Source organism: Lemur catta, chromosome 8 (assembly GCF_020740605.2).
Source record: "Lemur catta isolate mLemCat1 chromosome 8, mLemCat1.pri, whole genome shotgun sequence".
NCBI lineage: Eukaryota > Metazoa > Chordata > Mammalia > Primates > Lemuridae > Lemur > Lemur catta.
The window spans coordinates 17,778,977-17,804,050 of NC_059135.1; the positions used below are offsets into that span (position 1 = coordinate 17,778,977).

At 54.6% G+C, this 25,074-nt stretch overlaps 1 protein-coding gene across 5 annotated transcripts in view; it reads left to right on the forward strand.

Annotated features, from left to right (window-relative positions):
• TNS1 (tensin 1) overlaps positions 1–25,074 on the forward strand; it is a 165,411-nt gene that overhangs the window by 81,812 nt on the left and 58,525 nt on the right. For 2 of the 5 annotated variants that reach the window (XM_045560112.1, XM_045560114.1), the window contains exons 8-16: positions 1,203–1,325; positions 1,765–1,829; positions 3,410–3,493; positions 7,040–7,152; positions 7,602–7,662; positions 7,881–7,956; positions 8,543–8,672; positions 10,769–10,834; positions 11,998–12,114. In XM_045560112.1, the coding sequence (XP_045416068.1) occupies positions 1,203–1,325; positions 1,765–1,829; positions 3,410–3,493; positions 7,040–7,152; positions 7,602–7,662; positions 7,881–7,956; positions 8,543–8,672; positions 10,769–10,834; positions 11,998–12,114 (835 nt within the window). Of the gene's footprint in view, positions 1–1,202; positions 1,326–1,764; positions 1,830–3,409; positions 3,494–7,039; positions 7,153–7,601; positions 7,663–7,880; positions 7,957–8,518; positions 8,673–10,768; positions 10,835–11,997; positions 12,115–25,074 lie in introns of those variants that run through there. The other 3 variants (XM_045560111.1, XM_045560110.1, XM_045560109.1) reach the window with 3 other exon arrangements.

The following is a 25,074-nucleotide window of genomic DNA, read 5'->3' on the forward strand; positions in this document are numbered from 1 at the left end:
AAAGCAAAGCTTGAGATGGTGATTTTTGACCCAGGTCTACCCTCCCTGGGGAGCAGGGGGGCTCCCTGGGGTGAGGCGGGAGTTGTGAGGTTTTAAGTTCAAGGATTTAAAACACTTGGGATCGTTGCCTGAGACGTTCCTGCCGCCGGTGTTGCCCGCTTGCTCCGTGGGCTGTGTGCGGGGCTTTGCCGTGGGCACCTGCTCCTGGCCCCTGAATTCTGGCGTCTGTTGCCGTGTCACCCTGGTCATGCGACAGACTTCCCTGGGCCTCAGTTTGTGCCCTGAAGGTGAACCGGCTGGGTTAGGTGTGCTCTGTGGGCTTTTCCAAGGAGGAAACTTTATTTTAAAGTTCTGTGAGTTTAGAAAGGTATTGAGGAGCCTGAAGACCACTGTCCAGACCTGCCCTCTGTGCCCCTCAGACTGTGCTCGCTGGCCTGAGCCGTGAACGGTTTGCACATCAGGCCTGGAAAAGGGCCGTGGACATCAGAGACTCCCCTGCGTCTCCCTTTCTTGCCCTGAGCCGGGCCTCAGGCCTGTCTGTGGGAGGGGAGCTTGGGGCCCTCAGTACGTTTGTTTGTTTGTTTGAGACAGGATCTCTCTCTGTCAACCAGGCTAGAGCACAGTGGCGTCAGCCTAGCTCACAGCAAGCTCGAATTCCTGGGCTCGAGCGATCCTCCTGCCTCAGTCTCTCTAGTAGCTGGTACTACAGGTGTGCGCCATCACACCTGGCTAATTTTTTCTATTTTTAGTAGAGACAGGATCTCAGTCTTGCTCAGGCTGGTCTTGAACTCCTGACCTCAAGTGATCTTCCCAACTTGGGCTCCCAGAGTGCTAGGATTATAGGCATGAGCCACTGCACCTGGTCCTCAGCACGTTTTAAGATCAGAGTTATGTGCTAGGGACTGTGGAGTTATCAGCTCCAAGCCTCTGTTTTACACACGTGTGAGGAAACTGTGGCTGGGAGAGGGGACATGACTTGCCTGAGACTCCCCCAGGGTCTCCAGGCTGAGCCAGTGCCCTTTGCCCTCTAAAGCTCTGCCTCCCGGCTGGCTGATGGGCAGGAAGGACCCCAGGCCCAGCAGGAACCAGTGGCTGGTGGCCGCTACCTGCCCAGGCACCAGCACGCGGTGTGCACTGCTCCCGCTGGCTTGGTGGGCTCTCCAGGGCTTCTGCCCTCTTCTCACTCGCGGCTTGGGCCACAGGTACTGGAGTTTGGCTGGCCTGACCTACACACCCCCGCCCTGGAGAAGATCTGCAGCATTTGCAAGGCCATGGACACGTGGCTCAACGCAGACCCCCACAATGTCGTCGTTCTGCACAATAAGGTCAGAGCAGGGGCCTATGGGTGTGGGTGTGTGTGCATGTGTGTGCATGCAGTGCACATGCCTGGGTGTATCCTTAGATGAGTGTGTATACCTGCCTGTACCTTTGGATTGTGTCAGCATGCAAGTCTATCATCTGTGTGAGTGTGCAAGTCTATCATCTGTGTGGTTGTGCAAGTCTATCTGTGTGCATTCTCCTTTCCAGGGGCTAACAGATTCTGTCCCTGAGGGATCCCCAACATGTGAGGGGCGGGGACCAGCTTGTGTCCCCAGCTGTGGATGACACTCAGCCCCTACCTCCCTCTTCCTCCTTCTGTCCTCCCTTAAAGCCACAGCCCTGTCTCCAGCCCCTGTCCCGTTTCCTCCAAGGCTTCTGGGTGGGCTCTGGGACAGCAGAGCTGGCCTTAGCAATGAAGGCTCTTGTGTTTTGGGGCTCTTTCAGGGAAACCGAGGCAGGATAGGCGTGGTTATTGCGGCTTACATGCACTACAGCAACATTTCTGCCAGGTAAGAGGGGCCCATGCCCGAGCGTCCCGTAATCTGAACGGTGTGACCTTCCCCCACTTGTCTCCCTTCCTGGGGTGGGGAGGTAAGGACAGAGGAGATGAGAGGTGATGAGGACGGGTGCAGGAGCCCTCAGAAGAGGAAAGGTGCCTGTCCACAACTTCAAGGCAGGACCCTGAGGAAGAGGGCAGGAGACAGGTGAGCCTCTGTCTGGGGTCCGGGCGGGGTGCTGGGCAGGCAGACCCTGTCGTGGGTACCCCATGCAGCCAGCTTCTCGGGGCCACTTTTCCTTGCCAAACTTCCTTCTATTTGGCAAATCCCTGGGAGAGCAGGGAAGGAGTCAGAAGGAAACATTGGATCAGATCTGGGTTGGCAGAACCATCTCGAAGTTATCTCATCCATGCCCCTCTCTGGCCAGCAGAGCCCTCTTCCCGCCTAGGTATTTGGAGGACGAGTAAGGAACCACCGGAGCGCGAATCCCATGCTGACCCTGTTCTGCAGGGAGGCAGAGGGACTCGTTCGTTCCTTTGTGTATTCGCTCGGCAGTGGTTAGTGAGCAGCCACTGTGCCAGGCACTGCTCTAGGTGCTGGGACACAGCGGAGGGCACGGCCAGGCTCTGTCCTCGTGGACGTTAGATAAGTGAGTGGACACATCAGTGGCAGCAGGTGACAATTACTGTGACAGGATAAAGAGACTAGAGAAAGGCAGTGGCAGGGGGTTGCGTGGTTGGAGGCCCCTTGGCCGGGCAGGACTGGAGCAGAGACCTGACTCCCGGGTGGGAAGGGTGGGGTCACGTGAGGTCTGGGGGTCGAGCCTGGCGGACTGAGAGAAACGGAAGATCGATGTGAGGGGCTGGCATGTGTGGAGCCGAGCGGATGAGGGAGAGGAGGAGGGGGCGAGCTGGCAGGCGGCAGGGCCGTGGCGCCTCGTGGGCCTCGCTGAGGACTTTAGAGTTTGCTCTAAGAGCCTGGGAAGTCGCTGGAGGACCAAGAGCGGAGGAGCTGCGTGATCTGTCTTTGTATTTCAAAATGATCTCTGTGCGCTCCGTGAGGACGGGTAGAGTATTCTGTGGAGGGCTTACCAGTAGGACTGTAGTGTTAGGACTTTGAGCAGCTCAGCTGAGCCTCATCTTTGCTGAACGGTGAGCACTTCCTGCATTCCACTGTGTGCCCGTGGGTGCCAGGCTCTGTGTGCCCACAGGTGCCACCTCACTTAATCTCAGTCATAACCTCTGAGGAAGGTGCAGTTGTCACCCTCATTTGACAGGTGAGGAAATGAGGCTCTGGGACCGTGCCCAAGGCACAGGGCTATTAAATGGCAGCCTAGCCTTGGGGTGGCCCCCAGGCTGTCTGGCTCCAAAGCCCCCCGCCCACCCCAGTGCTGCAACACCCAAGATAGAGAGATGTTGGAGCACGGTTTTCCTGAAAGCTTCTCAGCACAGGGTGGCTGGGGGAAGAGGCTTGTTCTCCCACCAGGGCAAGGGCTGGCTGGAGGACTCTGCAGGTCGGGGGGAGCAAGCACAGGAGAACAAGGGGCCTTTGGACTTGGGAGTTGGCTCTTCTGACCACCTGTCTCCCCACAGCGCGGATCAGGCTCTGGACCGGTTTGCAATGAAGCGATTCTACGAGGATAAGATTGTGCCCATTGGCCAGCCATCCCAAAGAAGGTGGGTCTCTGTGGCTCGTGGCCCAGTGCATACATGTGGGCTCGCTGCACATAGGGACTAGATTTGTGTACCCACAGAGGATAGGACAGCCATGCCTAGGTGGGAGTGAGCCAGTCACATGTAATTAGATACCAGCCTGGGGTGGTGTGAGCTCAGGGACACAGGAGAGCAGGTTGGCACGTGCTGGAGAGCAGGGGGCCATCGTGGGGAAGCATGGGCCTAGGGTAAGAAGGTGCATGTACTATTCTTGGCCTGGCAGGATTGCTTTAGTTCTTGGATAAGTCTATAGGAAGCTGACGTCACTTCCACCTGTCCTGGGGAGGGCACAGAGATGATAAGGGCTACCTTCGGTTGGGAGAGTTTTAAAAATTTTATCAAGGGCTTTCTACCATGTGGCCTCATTGAAGTCTCACAATAACCCAGGCAGGAAGCAGGGCCAGGACAGATTCATTCATTCAGCAAAATGTAGGTACTCTACTACAGCTGCCAGCACAGATGTCTAGGTGAGCAGGACAAAGTCCTTCCTCTTAGTGAGCTGACAGTCTGTTGAGAGAGATGGGCACTAAACAAGAAACCACACAACAAGGCAATGTCAGATAGAGACTAGTGCTGGGGAGGAAAGACTAGGGGACCGCAGAGGCGAGAGCTGGTGGTGGGAGGATCGGGCCATTTTAATGGGGATGGCCAGGGAGCCCCTCTCAGAGGCAAACTGAGCCCAAACTGCAATAATATTGAGCTGCTATGTGATGATCGAGGGCACCCCCTTTTACAGATGAGAAACCTGGGCCCAGGGAGGGGACATGGCCAGGATCTATATGGAGTAGCTGCAGACCTGGGGCATACATGAAGGCTGAGTAACACATGGGCCAGGGCAGTGCCCCGGGGATGTGCCACCCGCTGTCTTGCGGGATCCGCTCTGTGGGCAACATGCCGTTCAGTGGTGTCTAATCTACAGGAAGGCACAGGGCAGTTTCAGGGCCATGTGGTCTTTGAGGAGGCTCTAGGCAAAATGGTGGGAAACCCAAACCCAAACTGGAAACCTGGGGAATGGGCCCCAGGCTCAGCCCCGTTTGTGGCCGGAGGTGTGGGCCTGCTGCCTGCCCGTGATGTGTCAGCGTCGTTCTACGCGCTGGGGATGTGGTGCTGAGTGTGCCAGGCAAGGGCTCATGGAGCTCGGCTTCTAGTGGATGGTGTCCAAGGACACGAGCAGTCAAGGTCGTTTCTGGTGGTGACAAGTGCTGTGACGACAGAACAAGCCTGGATAGCTAGAGAGTGATGGGGTGGGCAAGAGGGGCCGATTCCAATCAACGGGCCTTCTGGGACAGTGGCACGTGAGGTGGCATCTGAGTGGGGAGAAGAAGGCAGCAAGGGCAAGTCTGGGGTGAGGATCCAGGCAGAGTGAACAGCACCAGGTACAAAGACCCGGAGGCCACAGCTTCCCATTTGCTTTTCTGGCCCCTGGGACACTGACTGGGCCCGCAGGACCCCACAGCTGCAGACCCTAGAGCTGTCCAGCCTCACCACGCGGAGGGGCCAGTACACGCCCCATCAGCCCCGCCTTGCTTGGCCGCCTGGAAGTGTGCTGGCACAGCTGGAGGCTGTTTCTGCCATTGCAGTGGGAAGCTCAAGCAGACATGAGTGAGTCCTCAGGCAACCCAGCACTTTACAATTGGCACAAAACAGCTGGTAGCCAGCCTCTGGGTCAGTGATCAGAAACTGGATGTCTTTATGTGCAGAAAATTCTGGCCAGGCCCCCAGACACAGCAGCTGAGGATCAATGAGAGTCTTCCCAGGGAGGAAAGAACCATTGTTTAAGGACCGACGCCTTAGTCGCTGACTCACCGTGTGTGGCTCCAGTCTTGGCCATGGTGTGGCCCCAGACCTCGAGGGATAGGGTTACCTGTAGAGAAGCATGTTGTTACGATGGCACAGTGCGGCTTGGAGAGAGTGGGCAGAGCAGTCACACCTCCGAAGTTGAGCAGTGAAGGCCTGGAGACTGGGGGGTCGTATTCCCTCTCGGGGATTCCGTGGTGTTCCACATGTGCTTACGGTTGCATGCAGCTGGGGTGTGTCTCTGTGTGTGGGCACATTATCTGGGTCTGCCGCCAGCTCGTGTCTGCTGCTGCATCTGCTTGTGGGTGGATCACTGTCTGTGCCCAAATGTGAAAGTGCAGCTGTTGGGTTTCCTAAGCATTCGTTGCCACTTTCCCGCCTTCTTGTCAGAGTCACTTGCAGGGAGTAGAGCAGTTGGAAGAGAGGAGGGCAGGGAGAGAGAGAGGGAGGGGCTTTGCCTGCAGCTCCCCCATTCATTGTCACCTACTCCTGGACTCATTGTCCCCAGCACACAGACACATCCTGTTGGCGCGATCAGGGGATCTGATAGGAACCCGCCATTCCAAGTTTCCGTTTGAGTAATGGGGCTGGGGGCTGGGCAGGGGCCTGAATAGGACCTGGCGCTGCCCATCAGATTATCTTGCTGGGGTAGTCCGAGATGGCCCCACCCAGGCTCAGGGATGGGGGCCCCACAGGCCTGGAGGTGGGCCAAGGGGCCAGGAGACAGGAGGGTAGGGTTGTCACGGTCGTGAGGGTTCCGGTCCCACCCGCTGCTGCAGAGCCTCCGGATGCATTCTGATTGGTCAGGCTCGGTGTGCTCTGGCCAGTCAGAAAAGGAGGAAGTGCCAACCAATCAACCGCAGAAGGACTGACGTCTGGTTTAGGCAGATGCGTGGGAGCCCAGACTTCTTTCCTTCTCTGCCCCCAACTCCCCGCTGTGTGTGTCTGCTGTGTCTTTGAGACTCCAGTGACCCTTTCCAGACCTTACTCTCCGTCTGTCTAGAAGGAGAGGAGGTGGGTCATGCTTCCAGTCTTCCAACAGATCTCTGTTAAAGAAGTGGGGGATGTTGACCCTAGAGGTAGGAATGCCGACTGGAAGCCAGTTATCTCAAATACCAATGAAATAATTGATACCGAGGGACTTCATGCACTTTAGCTTGGTATAAAGAAAGTAAAGAACTGTCGTTACTAAGGTCTTGCTCACTATTTGCTGGACTGTCCTGGGCCTGGGTGTGCTGTGGGCACAACTGGGGCTGTGAGTGTAAGTGTAAGCTTGGTGGGCTCCGCGTGGGGGTATGAGGGTGTCCGAGCTGTGTGATGGTTGGGCCTGCCACGTGCAGTAATGAGCACTCAATGATGCCTGTCCCGGATATCAGGGAGGAATTTCAGTCCATTCTTGGGCTGGGAGCGAAGCAGGAAAGACATGCTCATGTTGAACACCAGGGGGCGCTGGAGAACGCCGAGTGGGATGTTGTGCTTGACCCAACTCCCAGTCTGGGGGTTACCTGCTTGCTCCTCCTACGCGGGGCTCTGAGCAGTGAGGGAAGCCTGTCCTGGGGGGGAGACCTCAGCTGCCTGGAGGTCTGGGGGGGCGGGGCATGTTGTAGGGGGAGCAGGTGGGCAGCCTAGGGCAATGTCCCTGGAGAAGAGAGGACAGGGATGGCTGCACCAGCACAGGCCTGTCTGCTGAAGCTGCTCCTCTCCCTGCGGCAGGTACGTGCATTACTTCAGCGGCCTGCTCTCCGGCTCCATCAAAATGAACAACAAGCCCTTGTTTCTGCACCACGTGATCATGCATGGCATCCCCAACTTTGAGTCTAAAGGAGGTACCTGCCCCAAACCTCTGGCCGCCCTCTCCCATCTTCCATCGCCTTCCCTTAAGAGGCAGCCTTAGGTGGTTAAAAAATAAAAAAAATAAGTAAAACAGCACCAGAATTGTAGTCCTAAGGCTTGGGTTGAAGTCTCAACTGTATCACTTCCTGAACTTTTCTGAGCCCCAGTCTGTTCATTTGCAAAACGGATTTGGTACTTGCAATGCCTGCTGGCCAGTGATGGTGGCTGTGGCGCTATTTTTATAAGCTTAAACCGCCTTGCAAGTGAAACCTTAGTATTTCTTCCCCTTTCTGCTTCCTCTATTTGTCTTTCCTCTTTTCTCCTTCCTACCTCTCTTCCCCATTCCTCCCTTCCTTTCTCTCTGTCTTCCTTCACTCTCTCCTCTGCCCTTTCCCCCTCCCAGGGTTTCTGCTATCTTAGCTAACACCCCCCTCCCTTACAGGGTGCCGGCCGTTTCTCCGTATCTACCAGGCCATGCAGCCTGTTTACACGTCTGGCATCTAGTGAGTATCCCGTGGGGACAAGAGGCCAGGGGTGTCCAAGGCTCAAGGCTCAGGACCAGAGCAGGGGCATGGGGAGGCTGCCTAGAACCCCTTCTTCTCATGAAGGCTTAAGGGACAAAGTCAGCGAGGGTTCCCAGTAGCCCTGTGGCAGAGGGGCAGCAGGGAGAAAACGTCCTCCTCCAGCGCCCTGTCCTTCTCTGCCCGTCTCTCCCCCTCAGCAACATCCCAGGGGACAGCCAGACCAGCGTCTGCATCACCATCGAGCCAGGACTGCTCTTGAAGGGGGACATCTTGGTGAGTGTCACCCCTCGTCTCAAGCCTGACCCTCTTTTGTTTTTTCTTCCTTCTTTTCTCTCCCTGCTCCCCTCCTGCCTCTCGGGATGAGACAGCTACTCCTTCCTGGGGGGCTGCCAGACTTGGAGTCCTGGGCTCTCAGGGCTCCTGCCAGACTGTCCAGCCCAGGACAGTCCTTGTCCCCTCCTCTGGGTTTACTTTTTATCCTGGACCACCTCCAGAAAAATATAACTCAGTGTGAACTGTTACCTTCTGGCTTCCTGTTAGTGACAAGGACTCCCTCAATTCTAACTTCAGCCCTCCTGCTGCAGTTTAAATCCACTCTTACTTTTTGTATTCTGACTTGTTTACAGAAACTTCTTAGAAGGGTAGTTTTGTCCCCAAGGTCAAGACTGGCCTCCTACTTTCTGCTATTCTAGAAGCTTCCCCACAGAGCTCTGAGATCCTGTTTGGTGTTGGTGATCTCTCCCTCCCTGGGTTTGGAGCGAGCCTTGGGGGTTGAGTCAGTGGATCTGCAAAGGAGGCTCCCCGGGAGCTGATTTCCCATCCTCAGGCCCCTGACTGGCTTTGTCCCCGTCCCACCCAGCTGAAGTGCTACCACAAGAAGTTCCGGAGCCCAGCCCGCGACGTCATCTTCCGCGTGCAGTTCCACACCTGCGCCATCCATGACTTGGGGGTTGTCTTTGGCAAGGAAGACCTTGATGATGCCTTCAAAGGTGGGCTCCTTGGGTGGGGCCAGGGGTGGGTGCTCCTGTGCTGGGAGAGGAGCTTTGAGGGGATGTGGTGGACATGGGGACCATCTTTTCTGAGCCACATGCTCTACCAAGTCTCTTAGTGACAGCGGGAGAGAATTGGGAGAGAGTTGGGATTGGAATGGTCTGAGAGTTCAAGTTGTCAGTAGAGGTGGAGGTAAGTTCGTCCCAGTCCCTGGGCTTTATATCCCCTGTTTTAAATCTTGCAACCTTCTACTCCTTTCCCTGTATCTCCTTCATCTTGTCCTCCCAATTTGTCACATGTGTCCTGCTGACAATCACATTTTCAACATTTACTGGGCATCCACTTTGTGCTAGGCTGTGTACCAAGTGCTTGGGTTTCAAAGTAAAACATGACATGGTCTTTGCCTTGGTGAAGCTGAAAAATCTTGTCAAGTTGGTGGGCAGATGTGGCAGGGAATAATTACCCCACTGAGTAGAGGAGCAATAGTCAAGGGTGGTGGCAGCAGTGAGGGAAGAACCTTTCCTGAGACAAGGAGACGTGTCAAGAAAGGTTTGGTGTCTTCATTTGCTTCTTTCTTCTCTCCATTGGAGGTTTTTATATGTAGCACATTCAGGAATGGGACATATACAAATACTTGTCTATTCATCCGTCCCTCCATCTTTCTGTCCATCCATCTGTCCATCCATCCATCCACCTACCCATTCATACACCCATCCATTCACCCATTCATTCATCCATCTACCCATTCATCTACACATTCATTTATCCATCCACCTATCTATCCAACCACCCACCCATTCATCCATCATTTCATCTATCCATCCATCCATCCATCCACCCACCTACCCATTCGTACACCCATCCACACATTCATCCATCTACCCATCCATCCACACATTCATTCATCCATCCATCCACCCATCTATCTCTTCACTCACCTATTCATCCATCTGTCCATCCACCCACCCATTCATCCACCAATCCATCCATCTATTTATCTACCTACCTATTCATCCATCCATCCACCCATCTATTTATCTACCTACCTATTCATCCATCCATCCATCCATCCATCCATCCATCAAACATCACTTGTGTGCCTATATGTGTAAGGCAGGAGAAAGAAGTCAGATCCTACCCTCAGGGAGCTCGCAGTCTCATGGGTAAGAGACACACAAACATGATACTATGATGTGATGCCCTCAGTGATGGAGACATGTGCAGGCATGATGGGTGTCCCACGGGGCAGATGCCATCCTTGCTATAACTTCTCTTCCTATAAGCAGTGGACAGTGATCTAGGTCCAGAGTGGGCTCAGGCAGGGAGGATGGAGTGGGACTGCAGCTTGGAGGAGAGGCTGGATCTTCTCAGTGTAGTCTGGCTCGTGTAAGAGAAGGATGTTTCTGTGTTGAGCTCTCCTTGCACTGGAGCCAGGAGGGCTTCAGAAGATGCTGTTATAATTACAGAACAGAATGTAAATGCTATCAGTCTTAACAAGGCAAAATAAAGTTAGAGCTACAGAATAAACATGGGGTTGGGGGAAAGGTAGAGGAAAGGGAGGGTTACATACTTCCTTCTCTTACACATTGGGAGTCAGGAGACACCATCGAAAACGGACAGGTCAAGAAATAGAGGCTTAACTGTAGCATTTCAAGTCTCAAAGGTAATCAGTAGAATAAATAAAAATAATAATGTAACCAGACTTAAGAATGCAGGAAGTGGGAGTAGTGTAAGTGAACCAAATTATTCATCTTCATAGTAGTGAATCAATGAAGGTTATTTAAAATTGATATATAGAAATAGTAACAAAATAGTGGCCATTGATAGTCTTAGAGGTAAATTGCTAGTAGAATAAAAAATAGAGATGGTTAGACGTGCTTACCTCAGGCAGGAAGGCCGGGGGTCAGGTGGGCAGGAGATTTATTCATTGTACATATATAATTTCATGTATATATGTATAATTATATGTGCATTAGTTATTATATTATTAACCATGTACACATATATTACTTAATTTTTTTCTAGAAGAAAACTTTTTATGGAGTCCTTTTTGGGAATTCATTGCCCATTTTTATTTTTCCTTCTCTTTTTTCAGATGATCGATTTCCAGAATATGGCAAAGTGGAGTTTGTGTTTTCTTATGGGCCAGAGAAAATTCATGGTATGAGCCAAGTTGGAATCCATTTCCCATCCTTTCCCTCCATCCTAACCTGTGCCCACCCTATCCCCATTATATTCCCACCAGTCTGCTCTACAATTATCAAGTTACCTGTGACTGAGAGCCAGGCCATCAGTAAAGGATCTGGGTTTCAGAGTGGACCCCTAGCTAAACATGAACCAGTGACTTAATCTCTGGATAATAAAAATAAAAAAAGCAGACAGATAGGCGCTGGGTTGGATAAACTGTTTTGGTCTTATTAAGTCATCAGCCTGTTATATTCAGAGACAGCGGGCCCTGGCAGATGGAGGGAGTGGCCGGGGGGGACACTCAAAGGTGCTGGATGGATGATGAGTATTTCTGAGAACTGAGGTGATTCAACCTGAAGGCCAATTTAATAATAGCCTTTAAGCCTCTAGACTGGTTATATGTGGAGACCAGTTGTTCTCCATCTTATCTGAGACAGAATGGGAGGAGATGAAGTTAGGTTAAAGGCAGAGGGACTCTGGATAGGCTAAAGAAAGGACTGCCGGGCCAGGAAGGTAACTCGCCCTGAAAGGCCTGACTTGCAGCTGTGCTGTCTTGGAGCTGGGCTTTCCGTGGGTGGGTTGGAGACTCTGCCTCTGCCCTCAGCTTTCTGTCTGGAGTGGAGGGCATTTCCAGAGAGGGGCAGGGCCATGCCTGGGATGACCTTTTAGAGGCTCTGTGTCTTCTCAATGTCAAGGCTGTGATTTCCCCACTGTCCCTGACCCCATGCAGCCCGTTACATGCTTGTCCCACACTCCCGTCCCCTGACTGCAAGGGGCAGACCCTCTGGCTTCTTGGCACGGCCCCAGGGACACAGAAGAGAAAAAGGCAGACACCCAGCCCGGGGGTCCTCCCCACTTTCTGCCAGAGGGTCTTCATTCCCTGTCCTGGGTATGGTGCCCTGTCCTGATTTGCCCCTACGACCTGGTGTGAGCCTTTTCAAGAATGCAAGAAACCAGACTCCTGGGTTCTCCATCCCGCTGAAGCCACTGGGCCCGCCCGGCCGTGCTCAAGAACATGAGACGTCCCTCAGGGAGGTCCTGGGGGAGCTTGCTGGCTCTCTCTGTTTTTGCAGCTGCTGATCTCTTTTCCCTCCCCTCTCTGTCCCCCGCCTGGCCCCCCTTCCCCACCCCACTCAGGCATGGAGCACTTGGAGAACGGGCCCAGCGTGTCCGTGGACTACAACACCTCCGACCCCCTCATCCGCTGGGACTCCTACGACAACATCGGTGGGCATCGAGATGACGGCATGGAGGGTAGGTGGGACCCAGTGGCTTCCAGCCCCTCTGCACCCCACACGGGCCTGCTCACGTGGCCTTGGTTCCGTTGGCCTGCTGTCAAGGGACTTGGGTTCAGAGAGGAGGCAGAGGAGGGGTCCGAGGCACCTCTGAGGGCTCACAGTCCAGTGGGGGCAGATAAGGCAAATACATGAAAGTGTTAAATAGTGATAAGGACAGAGCCAGAGTATGCAGCAAAATGGCCCATGGGGGTGTCTTGCCAGTGTGCTGTTGCTGCTAAGTAAGCGTCCTGGATGCATGTGCTCTGAGGTGGGCAGGGGTGGATGCTGGACAGCTGGAGTGGTCTGGAGGGCTCCTTGGAGGAGGTGGCCTCGAGTGGAGCTTGAGATACCCCCCTGTGCTGCAGACACAGCATTTCTGTTAAACCCACTGCTGGGTTTCTTCAGGGTCGCTGCCTGAGTTCTCCGGGGTCAGAGCGCTGGGAATGTAGACGCAGGATCTGGGGCCTATGAGCTTTCATCCACAGCCAACGAAAATGTTTTGAGCTGGAAACAAACCGATAGGCTCTGAAATTTGAAAAGAAAGCTGCAGAGTTGAAATTAATACATGTTTAATTTAGCTACGGAACCTAACATTATGTCAAATGGGCAACTGCAGCTCAGGTTGCTGCGTGAGCGTTGTGTGTGACTTCCAGTTATTTCTGTGGTCCCTCTGAATGTGTGTGAGGGGACGTGGGGTGGGGCCTGCGAACTCCTGAGATGCTCTTTCTCGGGTTTGGCCACAGGCTTGTTGTTCTGATTGGTCATAGGACCACAGAATGTTGGCGCCGGGAGGACCCTCGGGACGGTCTGGCCTATTCCCCATATTTTCAGTTGGGGTAACAGAGACCACCCCCCCCAAGACAGGAGCTCCTGATTCACCCCCACGACCCACAGTGTACCCTTTCAAGGGTGCCATCACCCAGCCTCTGGGCGTCCCCTCCCAGCCGAAGCCATTCCTGCCCCAGGGTGGGCTGTGCTGTCCTGGGGCCCTCACTCATCCCTTTCCCCCTGGACCACCTGTCTCCCGCTCCCCTCTCCAAGGCTGGGGTTTGGTGACTCCACTCAGGGAGTCTTTAGGCCTTTGCTTGAATAAAAGATTCTCCCTCTGACCTTGCAGACTCCAGAATGAGCCAGATTTCAGAGAGAGCTGGGAGGAGGGAGGCGGCTGGGCTGGAATTTAGGGCCTTGCCATGAGCGAGCACATCCTTCGTGTGCAGCATCACGAGGTTCATGGTTAGTCCTCGTACCCCCCTGAGCTCCTGCCCCTTCCGGGGGTGCTTCTCCCCCTCCCAGGGGCCCACCACTCCCAGCTTGCCCAAGACCCCCTACCGGGCCCTCCGCACCTGCCGGGGCTGCTCCCCCAGAGCACTCCTCTCCTCCCACACCGTGTCCCCATGCAGTGAGTGGCTGTGGAGGAAGCAGAGCGCAGGACGAGTCCGTTTGAGGCACTGGCTGCCAGCCTAATTGGCCGTCGTGCTGGGGATGTTTGCATTTTTAACAAGAACACTTGGCAATTTGAAGGAATGTTTACTGTCTCCCCGTCTCTCCCTGGTGCAGATTCAATGCGAGGATAAGTGTAAAAACATTTAGCGAACTATAAAGTGCCATAAAGTGCCAGGCAAATAAAAGGTAAAGTAATTAAGGGCAAGAAGGAGGAGGTGTGGGAAGATGGGGCCTGAGACCTGGTTGGCTGTGGGGCAAGGAAGGGGAGCAGCTGGTCACAGCAGCAGGGGCTCGGGGACAGCAGGAGCCAGGGCAAGGGCACAGGGGCTGGAGAGGGAGGGCCCGGACGTTTCTCCTGCCCCCTGCCCTCCTCCTCTCCCCAGAGGGCCCTTTGGCCAGTTAAAGGTGACTCGGCCAGCAGGGACAGAGTGGCCCCTGTCTAGGGGCTGGAGTCTGGCCCTCTGCCCCGTTCCCTGGCCTGGCCCGACTGGGGCTGAGCCTGTGCAGGGAGCTGTGACTGGTGAGAGCCCACTTCTGCTCCTACTGTGTGCCCCCACTGCCTGCCACCAGCCTGCACCCCCCAGGGATACGAGAACAAGCTGGGACCCACTCTGGGGCAGGGGCTGTGACCATATCCTCACCCTGCTCCTGACTGGTGGCCCTTCTGGAAGGCTCTAGATTCTGGGGCCAGAGGTAAAAGCATTTTCTTTTGACTTACGGTCAAGAGAGGGAAGTGGGAGGCCTACATCTGTCTCTGTAGTTGTGGGCAAGGCCCTGTGACTCAGTTTCCCAATGTGCTAGCTAGGGTAAGGGCGCCTAGCCCCCAGGACTCCATAGTGTTCAGGAGATGGCTCAAGCTGAAGCCTGGGAGGGAGGGGCTCGGCCGTTCCCAGGAGAGGCCCTAGGGCCAGGGATGAAGGTCTCGGGGTGACGTGGCGCCCACGGCGCCTGTGCCTTCTCTCTGCAGACGTCCTGGACCGGGCGAGGCAGCTGAGCACGAGGATGTGGTGGGGGAGCTTGTGTGTTTTAGAGCCGGCTGCCTGGGTTCAAATCCTGGATCTCCTCTTTGTGGCTGCGTGGCCTTGTCAAATTATTCAGCCTTCCTGCTGTCTTAGTTTCCTCATCTACAAACCAGGGGCAGTACTGTTACCCATTTCACTACGTTATCAATCCTCATGAGAGACGGTTTAGTATAGTGGCCAACTACTGGCTTCAAATCCATTGACAAGATGCCTTCCCTTGGGGCCTCAGTCTGCCCTGCTGTAAAATGGGGATTCAGTGAACAAATCATTTTGAGCACCTGGTGGGCAGCAAGACCTGTGGAGGGGATGCCCGTGGTGTGCTCTCAGGAGTCTCTGACACGTCCGTGGTGACTGTGGCCAGCATCTTAGGGGTCTGCAGACACGCACGGCTAAGGAAGAAGGCCTGGATCTGCCATGCACCAGCCACAGCACCAAGAACTGGGGAGTTGCCCTTTCATTTGATGCTCATGGCCACCTGTGGGGTGGGCCCTGTCACTCTGCACAGATGGGTTAGCTGTGGCTCGGAGGAGTTACGTATCCTGCCCAAGGATGCCAAGCCGGTCAAGGGCAGACCAGGGTGTGAAGCTGCCGTGCTGCCCACGGTGCTGTCCTGAGCTGGTCCCCAGGGGCCTGCTCTGGGCATCTGGCTCCGTGGCAGTTCCTGGGTGCCCACTGAGCTTGGGAGCATGTCTTCTCCTTCTGACTCCCACCTCTCGCCCCTGGACGGAGAAGGTCACCCCTGTCCTGACCCTCAGGAAGAGGGAGGGGTTGGATGAGGGCGGCGCTGCACGGAGCACAGCACCCCAGAGACCGTGGGGCTCGCCTGCGGCAGGTGTTTGGCAGGACTTCAGTGCAGGGAACAGCTGAGGAGGGTGTGGGCCGCTCCTGCAGGAATGCCCCTGATGGGGGGCGGCCTTTCCAGACAGGAGAGTGTGTCGCAGTGAGGCGGGGCTGTTTCTGGAAGCCGTCCACGGCTACCTCCTCTATTTCAGGCCTTCTGGGTGGGGGGTGGGGAGGACAGCAGAGGCCAGGCCGGTCCCTCTGGAGCCCACCAGGTGACTCACGGGGAGTGTGGGGGCACCGAGCCAGGCAGTCGGGAGCAGATATCATCTCTTGCCTGTATCCTCTTGAGTGACCTGTGTCCCCTGGCAGTGAGGGGCGGCCAGCACTGGGCTCAGAGCTCCTGGTCCCCGGAGAGCCCTCCTGAGACTCTGATTTAACCATCCTTTTGGGAACTGCTGTATGTTTAACCCCTTCCTTGCTGCCTGCACCCCCCCGCCCCCCGCCCAGCTCTAAGTTCAAGTCCAGGTGTGCCACTCTGTGACATTGAGTCCTCTTCCACTCCGTAAGGCTGTCGCTGGTCAATTTCAGCAATAAGATGAAGGAAGAAAAATCCACTTGGGGACTTCTGGCTCTCTGTGGGCAGCCCTCCCACGCAGAGGCGCCCAGGCCTGTCAAAGCCCGTCCAGTGCCCTCCTGCCACAGGGAGAGCACTGAGGCCCGAGAGGGACGGGACTTGCCAAGGGAGGAGACCCCAGTACGAAACCCACCTCGGCAGCAGCTCAGCTGAGGCTGTACCGACCCCATCTCCCGGGAAGTGTGCAGAGGCTAGCGATCTCACCCGGGGCCGCGACATCAGCGGGGAGTTGGTATTGGAATCCAGGTCTTTTTCCACTTCCCTTGGAGCTCAGTTTATCAGCAACCCCCCTCTAACCCCACACACAGCTCCTTGTTGTCCAACTCCTCAAACCCTGTGATGACAGGGAGCTCACTACCACACAGGGCGGCCCGTGTCACTGTGGGACGGGGGAAATAGAGCCACAGCCTCTGCGTAGTGAACTGAGGCTGTGGTAGCAGCAGATGCTTGGGACCGGTGGCCCATCTGCGCTTAGGCCAGGAGGAGGGGAGGTGACGAGGGTGAAGGATAATGTGGAAGCTCAGTGTCAAGCACCTCTGACCAGACAAGGTCCTAGGGCATGGAGCGGTGGCCAGGGAGCCTCTGCTGTCCCAGGGACTTCCTGGTCTCGGAGCAGCACCCTCCGGTAAATCCGGTGGCCTGGTGTGCTGGTCTCCGTGAGCAGCCATAGCCAGACACCACGGACTGGGAGTGGGAGGCTTGTGCAGCACGAATGTGTTTTCTCACAGTTCTGGAGGCTGAAGTCTGGGATCAAGATATAGCAGGGGCCGTTTCTCCTGAGGCCTCCCTCCTTGGCTGGCGGATGCCGTCTGCTCCCCCGGCTTGCTTGTGGCCTTCCCTCTGCGTGCGTCTGTATCCTAATCTCTTCTTGCAAGGACGTCAGACGTATTGCTGTAGGGCCCACCCTAATGGCCTCGTTTCACCTTAATTACCTCCTTAAGGCCCTGGCTCCAAACATTCTGAGCTCCTGGATGTTAGAACTGCAGGATGTGAATGGGTGGAATTCAGCCCGTCACACCTGGGAAGGATGTGCGGTCGGACGGGTTGGGTGCAGTTGGAGGCCCCAGGCCTTGGTCCTGAATGGGGAGTAAAGGAGGATCTAGGGTCGGGTGGGGAGAGGTCAGGTCTCCCCCGCAGCCTCCCCCTTGCAGGCTGTCTCTGTCTCGCTGCCTTGCCCGCGCCTGCCAGCTCAGCGCTCTGGCTGACACCAGGTTTAGCAGCCTCCAGAAGCGCCATTAGCTGCTTGGCCTGAGTTCCAAAGCCCCGTGCCCAGATCCCAGCTCCCCATGGGTGGGAGCGGGGCTGTGTTTTTGTCTATGCTGCACAGGGCCGTCTCCAAATTCCTCCAGAGTGTTCCAGGGCAAGCCTTCTCGGAAGCAAGCACCAAGACCAAGGGACGTGGGCTGCTTTCCACCTCTGAGGAGCCGGAAGGCTGGCCAGGCCGGGTTGCTTCACCGCCCGCCCACTCGCTCCCACCCTTCCCTGACCTCCTGGGACATCAGTGGTTTGGAGTTTCTCATGACTCTAAAGAGAGAATGGGGAATAGGGACTGGTGTGGCGCAAATGAGGGTGCAGAAGCAGATTGCTCAGGGCCAGCGGATGGAGGGAATGGCAAGTGCCCCGTTCTGGCTGGCATCCACCCCACTCCGGTTTCTCCTGTGTGGTGCCATCAGCCCATCCTTCGTGTCCGTGGGCAGGCCCACCAGGGCCAGGGGCTGGTGGCGAGGGGCTTTGGTTTCGTGCCCAAGTTTCTTAACCCTCAGGGGAGAGCACAACCCACTGCAGAGTGCCCACCCCCTCTCCAAGTGCTTTTGTCAGGGTTGGGGAAGGATCTCCCTGCACGGAGCCACGAATCCCTGGTCTGTGGTGACTTCTTATGAGCTGGGCTTGTCCAAGGACTCACTGATATATGTTTTTTTTGAGAGAGAAGAAAGAGGGAGGGAAAGAGTTAGAGCAAACAGGCAGAGAGCGAGACGGAGAGAGAAAGGGATGAGAGAGAGGGAGAGACAGACAGACACGGACGGACATTCACCTGGGGGGGCAGGAGATTGGGGGTCTGGGTGTGCTGGGTAACTCCTTTTCTGGAGCTCTTCTTTATCCCCTATTTAATGAGAGGGTCTGAGTAGACCCCATTTCTTTCCGTGTCTTTGGCCACAATCATTGTTTCCTTTTGTGACTTATGAGGAGCTTAGATGGACTGGCTGAACTTCCCATTCAGACCTTCCCAACCCACGAAGTCGGAGTGGGAAGGGGCATGGCTTAGTGGCGGTATCAGTCAGGAGAGGCTCAGTTATGCTGCGATAACAAACAGCCCTATGTTCTTAGTGGCTTAACCCAACAGAAGCATATTTCTTGCTCATGCTACGTGTCCAGTGTGGGTTGGCAGGGGTCTCTGTTCATCATGGTCACTCTAGGCTAAGGTGCCTTCATCTCATATGTGCTTCCATCATTGCTGCAGCCGTGGGAAGAGGCCGCTATGACCTGCACATTGCTCCTGCCTAGATACCTCACTCTCCCCCTCTGCTCATATTTCATTGGCCAAAACAAGCCAGACGTCCATGCCTAAATTCAAAGGGGAAGTTAGGGACAGGGAAGTTGTGCACGGAAGACGAAAAGTGAGAAATAAACCTGAACTGACTAATCTCTACTAGGGATTAAGGCTGTGGGGTCTAGAATCAGAATATCTGGTTCTAAGCTCTGTTGTTCATGGCTGTGTTCCTTCATCAAGTCACTTTGCCTCTCTGCAACCCAAATGTCTTGTCTGTAAAATGAGTGCAGTAAGAGTACCTTCCTTATAGTAAGTAGTGTTGTGTGAGATTCAATGAAGAAATGTACATGAAATGTGAAAAGTAGAATGTTTGGTACATGCTATGCTGCCAATAATTTGTGTCTGTTATTATTATTAAAGTGCTGGAGGACAGATGACATAGATGTGATTTTGAATGAGCCTCTCCTCTTAAGAAAAAGCGCATGTTCCCCTTGCCCCTCCACTCTCTGGGAACCATCTGTAGCTGGCTCTGTTCTGGGAGCCCCAGTCTTGGGAGTCAGGAGACTTGCCTCTATGTCAACTTGCTGTGTGACCTTGGAAGAATTACTTCCCCTCTCTGGTTCTCGGTTTCCATATCAGTGATTTGAGAAGGATAGATTTCAGAGGGACTTCCAGCTCTTAAACCCAACGATAGTGATGATGATGATGATGATGATGACAATGATGAGGGGATAGCGTCCTGCACTTACCAGGTGCATCATTGCCTGTACGTTCTCTTGGTCAGTCCTCCCCAAACACCTACAAGTAGGTGCTGTTTTGTAACTATTAGTCTGAGCAAGCAGCACGTATAGAATGTGATTATAAAGCCCTTTGGTTTTTTTGCCACTGCCCTTTAAATCTACCCTATGCTTCCCCTGCCCCCGAATGACATTAGGGGATTCTCATCTCTTTCAGGTCACTCTCAGAAAAAGATCCTTGGTCAGTAATAAATACGTCCAGTGCCAGTGAACTTGCTACTTCACTCAGAGTTAGTTCCACCCCTTTGTCAGCTCCTGCCTGGCTGCCAGCCGAGTGTGTGTGTGTGTGTGTGTGTGTGTGTAGGGGGGTTAGTAGGTTTTTCTCTCTGTTTTCCTGACTTATGCATTTAGGGTTAGGAAGAGGGGAAAGGAGAAGGAGGAACATTCTGGAACATTCTTGCCTGGCACCATGGTGAGGGTGCACAGGCGTACTCTGTGTGGAGATCATTCAGGGAAAGGGTCCAAGGATCCCAGAGAGTGACACAGGTGCCCTTGCATCTGGGCGGAGGGTTTTAGAGGGCGAGTTTCTAAGCGTGAGTGCTGAGAGCCTGCGACTTGGCGCTGAACTGATTTTTGTTGGGAAATGGTCACCTGGCTACTGGAAAAGACAGCCCTTCTGCTCTGTGCCTTCAAGGTGAGTGGGGAGAAGGGCAGAGAGGGGAGAAATTCAAAGCTGCTACTGAAAGCTTCTGTCCTTGATCTATCCACTCATACAAGACAAAGGGCTAGATTGTGGCAGGAGGGGTTTGAGTTAGCCACATGGTGGAGCCTCCCGACTGAGAGAGGGTGGATCACCCGTGGCAGGGAGATTGGCCCTCTTGGGGGGACACAGGGGAGGTGGGTCTCAGCGTGGGCTGGTCTGACAGAGACAGGGATGAAATAACCTCTTGAGGAGGATTCCCGGTTCCTTCTCCTTTCTCAGGAGGGGAGTCTTCTCTTGACTTACTGGCACGATCCCAGGACTGAAGAATTCAAATACAAGGTCAGCCTGACTGTGGGTAAAGATGACACCACTGACCCAGCATCTGCCGGCCACCTGCTTGCACTGGCCCTTGTCAGGCGGGGGGCGGGGTTTGTCCCAATGCCCTCAGACCCCTAGCTGGCCCTGCTCTGCCAGGCAGCTGGCCGGAGTGGGGAGCAGCCCCTCTGCCCATGGAACATGCCGTAAACCAATACCCTCCTGATGAATGTGCCTTTGGTCCTCCGTAATCTCTGCCATCGGGTGCAGGTGGGAAGGCCAGGGCCACACTCAGAGCCACCCAGAGCTCTCGGCCAGCGGCAGGAGTGGCACAGTCTGCTCTCTTGTGCTCAAATATCCAGCTCGAGGCAGGGGAGCGGGGAGCGTGTGCTCTTTCCCCCTCACACACCCTCCCTTTCTCCTCTCCTGCCAGACCTGCAGACAAGTGCACGTTTGCTGGACCCGTCAAGACCCCAAGCTTCCAACTCTAATCAGATCCAAGAAATTCAAGCTCCATTATTCAAATACTTTTTCATACCACTGACAGCTGCTTCTCACTCATCATTCCCTTCCTCCCTGCCTCTTTCCCTCCTTTTCTCTCTCTTTTCTTTCCTCTCTTCTTTCCTCAAATATTTAACTGATTGCCTACTAGGTTGTGGGCCCTGTGCAAGTCCTGGTGTTGCCTGGAGAGCGTGGGGGTTGGGTGTTAGGCACTCAGACCCACAGTCCAGGGGGCGGTGGCTCCGTCAAGTGCCATGGCCCCTGGGGATGGTGGTGATCAGAGCGGCTGGCTTTGCAGAGGGGCTGCGTTTGAACAAACCTGGGGCAACAGACAGCGTCGAAAGCAGAATTGCTTTTCAAATTTAAAAGTGGCATAAGGACATTGCTCAAAGTCTGGAAAGCAGAGGGAAGGAGAGCAATGAACCCACTGCAGAGGTCAGGAAGGGGCACATCCGGGAGGCAGCCTCTGGTGGCACCTGGGGCCTCCTCACTCTTATCTGTCTCCTCTTCAACCTTAGGAGGTGGGGCAGCCATTGAGTTCTGCTGATCGAACCTGGCTGGCTTTCCCTGCACAACGGCTCTGGGCATCGTGGTGGGCGGGTGGTATTTTAGGGGAACGCTGTGGGTGGTAGGGGTCGGGGGACAGGGGACCGCTTGTAGGAGGCCTGGGAGGCGAGAACAGACATTGTGTGGGGCTGAGGGTGGGCAGTGTTCCCTGGGGGCCCGGCTGCCTTCCTCGCCTCCACCCTGTGCCGCGCACCTGTGGAGACTCCAGGCCTCTCAGATTCCCGCCCCAGTTGGGGCGAGTTTGCTCCCACCCCTGGCTCTGGTGGGGTGTGTGGTTCCCACCTGGGCCTTCTTGCGCTCAGGCTACCAGCCCTCTGTTCAGCCACATCAGCATCTAACTCTTGGGGGAGAAGCTTCTCTTTCCGGATTATTCCGAGTTATTCCTTGTTGGACCTATTCGGGCCCTGGCTGCTCCTCTCTGCCTTTGGAAGCTGTGCCCTGGCCCATCTTTCTTCCTGTCCAGGGCAGTTTGCCTGGGGCTTACGCACAGGTGCTAGCTGAGGCTGGTTTGCTCTTTGGCGAAGTTTAGCTCCTTCGCTAATTGTCCTGACCTGGCTTTGGGGCCAATCTCTTCATCAGCCTTTGAGAGGCAGCATCGTCTCTGGAGCCTGCCTGCGTCTGCCCAGCACCCCCCTGCCTGCTGCTTCCTGCAACAGGCCCCCTCCCTCTCGGTCCACTCTCTAAGTCCCTGCTTTCTGTCCGATGGACAGTTCTTGAGGCCGTTTACAGGAAAAGGGTTCAATGGCCTGGGGTCTGGCGATCAGTCCTTTTTCCCTTTGTGGGATCCCCTTCCCATGGCCCCAGCTGCTCACGGCTGATTCATCCCCTATAAATCTCTTTCTTTCTTCTATATGCCCCTCTCCCTGGTGAGAGGCCTTCTAAAATCCTGCCAAAGCCACTGAGCTCACACAGCTTCAGTAATAGGCTTCCTCTGTTAAAATTAAGGAGGACAGTGTCTCAGAGTGGGCTGGCAAGGGACGAAAGCCACATCCCTGGGGGCCGTAGTCCTTAGGTGGAAAGCTCCCTAGGAGGCCCTGTCATGGTTGGGAGCATGGGCTTGGGACACAGGCTGCCTGGGCTCAAGCCCCAGCTTTGCGTCTTGCCTTGTGTTGACCTTGGGCAAATCATTTAGCCTTTCTGAGCCTCCGTGTTCTCACTTGTAAAATGGGGTGTGGGTAGTACCTGTCTTAGAGGGTTGAGAAGTAAATGAGATAGTCGGTGGGTGCTTAGCTCAGTGCCTGTTACGTGGTGTCATCACTAAGCATGAGCTTTTACTTACACCACTACCGGACCTGGGTGGGACTTCATAAAATGCTTCACCCGAGTATAAGTCGGACCCGCTTTCAGCCATCCCAGTTCTCCAGCTGGACTTCAAACCAGGGCCTCTGGCTGCAAGCCTGGGATTCTTCCCACCACACTGAGCTAGGGGTGTGTGCGAACCTTTTCCCTGTCATCATCCAAATGCCAGGCTCCGTTCCGATGTGTGACTCACTCCTGCTCAGGGACTGCGGGGTAACCTCCATGAGTCCTGCTCCCTGGCACTGGGCACTGGTGACAGCCGGGCTGTGGGTTATGGCCTCGTGCACTTGAGCAAACATCAGCATGCAGGAGAGTGAGGATGATGTGATTATAGGCATAACCTTGAATCCAGTCTATTGAAGAAGAAGAAGAAGAAAGGAAACAACCCCAAATCACCCGTGTTCTTTAGTACGTGGGCTGCCCTCAGTAACATGCGCTTATTCATTCGACAAACATTACTGCCTGCCTCCCATGTGCCAGTCACTTACTATTCTAGATACCGGGGACATAACGGTGAATGAACCAAAGATCCCTGCCCTGTGGTGATTCCATTTTAGTGGAGAAAGACAGACAATAAAAAGATTTAAAAAAGGCTTAATAAGTAAATGCCAGAGTCTATTAGAAGTTGATAAAGACTCCGGGAAAAAATTCAGCCCAGTGCAGGTGATTGGGAATGGAGGGAGTCAAATGAGTTGACATTTTTAAAAAGGGTGGCCAGCCTGGGCCTCCCTGGGGCGGGGTGCGTGAGCAGAGACTCGAAGGAGGGGGATAGTGAGCCAAGTCAATGTCTGGAGAAGAGCGTTCCAGGCAGACAGAACAGCAAGTGCAAAGGTCCTGAGGCAGGGGCCCACCTGAGACATCAGGGAAGAGCAAGGGGGCCAGTGTGACTGAGTGGAGGTTGTATTAGGAGTTGAGGTTAGAGGTCATGGGGACCAGCTCTTGTAGGGTCTGGTAGCTGTGTAAGGATTTGGAGCTTTTACCCTGAGTTTTTTCAACAAATGATATACTGGGAAGATCTTTGTGTAATAGCACATAATCATCTCACTTTTTTTAGCTGCACAATATTCTACTGTATGTATGTACTATGTTTTAATAACTAGCTTTTAAAACTGTATTTAAGTAATATGGACATTTAGGTTGTTTCCAATCTGTTGCTGTTTCCAAAAAATGCTGCAGTGAATAACCTTATACATATATAATTTCTGTGTGGGCAAGTCTATAGGACAAATTTCTTAAAGTGGAATTGCTAGGTGGAAGAATATGTGTGTGTGTAATTCTTACACACAGTGCTAAGCTGGCCTTGGAAAGGGTTGTCCAACTGACATTCCCAGCCAGCGATCCAGTGATTTGGTTGGGGCTGAGGGGAATAATCTACCCTCCACCCCCTTTTATGTACATGTGAGATACTGTCAGGTGCTCATAATTCCTTTTACTCTATGCCTCTCCTGTGGGCTGAGTAGCCTTGTTCCTGTTTCACAGATGAAGAAACAAGTACTCAGAGGTTAAATAACCTAGCAGCGTTTACACAGCCAGGTAGGTGTACAGCTTGGATTCTGACACCCACCGTTTCTCAACCTGGCATTTCTCCCCATGTCTTTACAGGGGCAGGAGTCCTGGCCCCTGCCCCATGCAGCTTGGGGTTTGGGAGCCCTGGGAATAGCCTTGGGAGGGGGTACTGGGAGGTGACCCCTGTCTGCTGCTGTGAGAGGCAGGTCCCGCTCTGCCCACTGCTGTGCCTGTGTCCTGGAGACCCTTGCAGGGCAGTGGCAGGGCGGGGAGAGGCCAGCCTGAGGGACTGGAGCCACAGTGGCCGAGCTGACCAACCCTGGTCAGCCCCCTTGTCCCCTGACTGCCCTCTTGTCCCCTGCCACCACCGGCCCCAGTGGTGAGGCCCGAGAGGCGGGGGGCTAGCTAATTCTGCTCTGGGTGGGGAGGGGCCCGCCGCTGTCTGCTGGGTCAGCTCGCTCCAGGGATTGAATTTCAGCATCTCACAGATGAAAATAAATCAGCCTCTTTATTGTCTTGCGTAGCCTCGGAACCTCTGCAGCCTGGTGTGTGTTTACAGACTTCCTGTAAGTCACCGTTTCTGTAGTAGCCCCAGGGGTTCCATGGCTGCCACAAAAATAGCCTTGGATGAGTTTGGAGCCTGGAGCCACCCAGACAGGACCACGCAGGAGAGGAGAAGTGGCCCACAGCGTGCAGGGGCTCTGAGAGTCAGACAGTGCCTGGCTGAGCATCTTCTCTGAGTTGTATATTTCAGGATTGAGATTCGAGCAGGACTTCAGGGATCACCAGGTTATACTCTCCTGACACACAGACGAGTAAACTGAGGCCCATCCAAGACCACCTCTTGGTATTCTGGCCCCTTGACTCCCAGTCTCCTGCTATTGCTCCCAGACAACGCTTTCTCCAGGTGTGTTTGTTATACCGTGGCTGGTTAGAGAA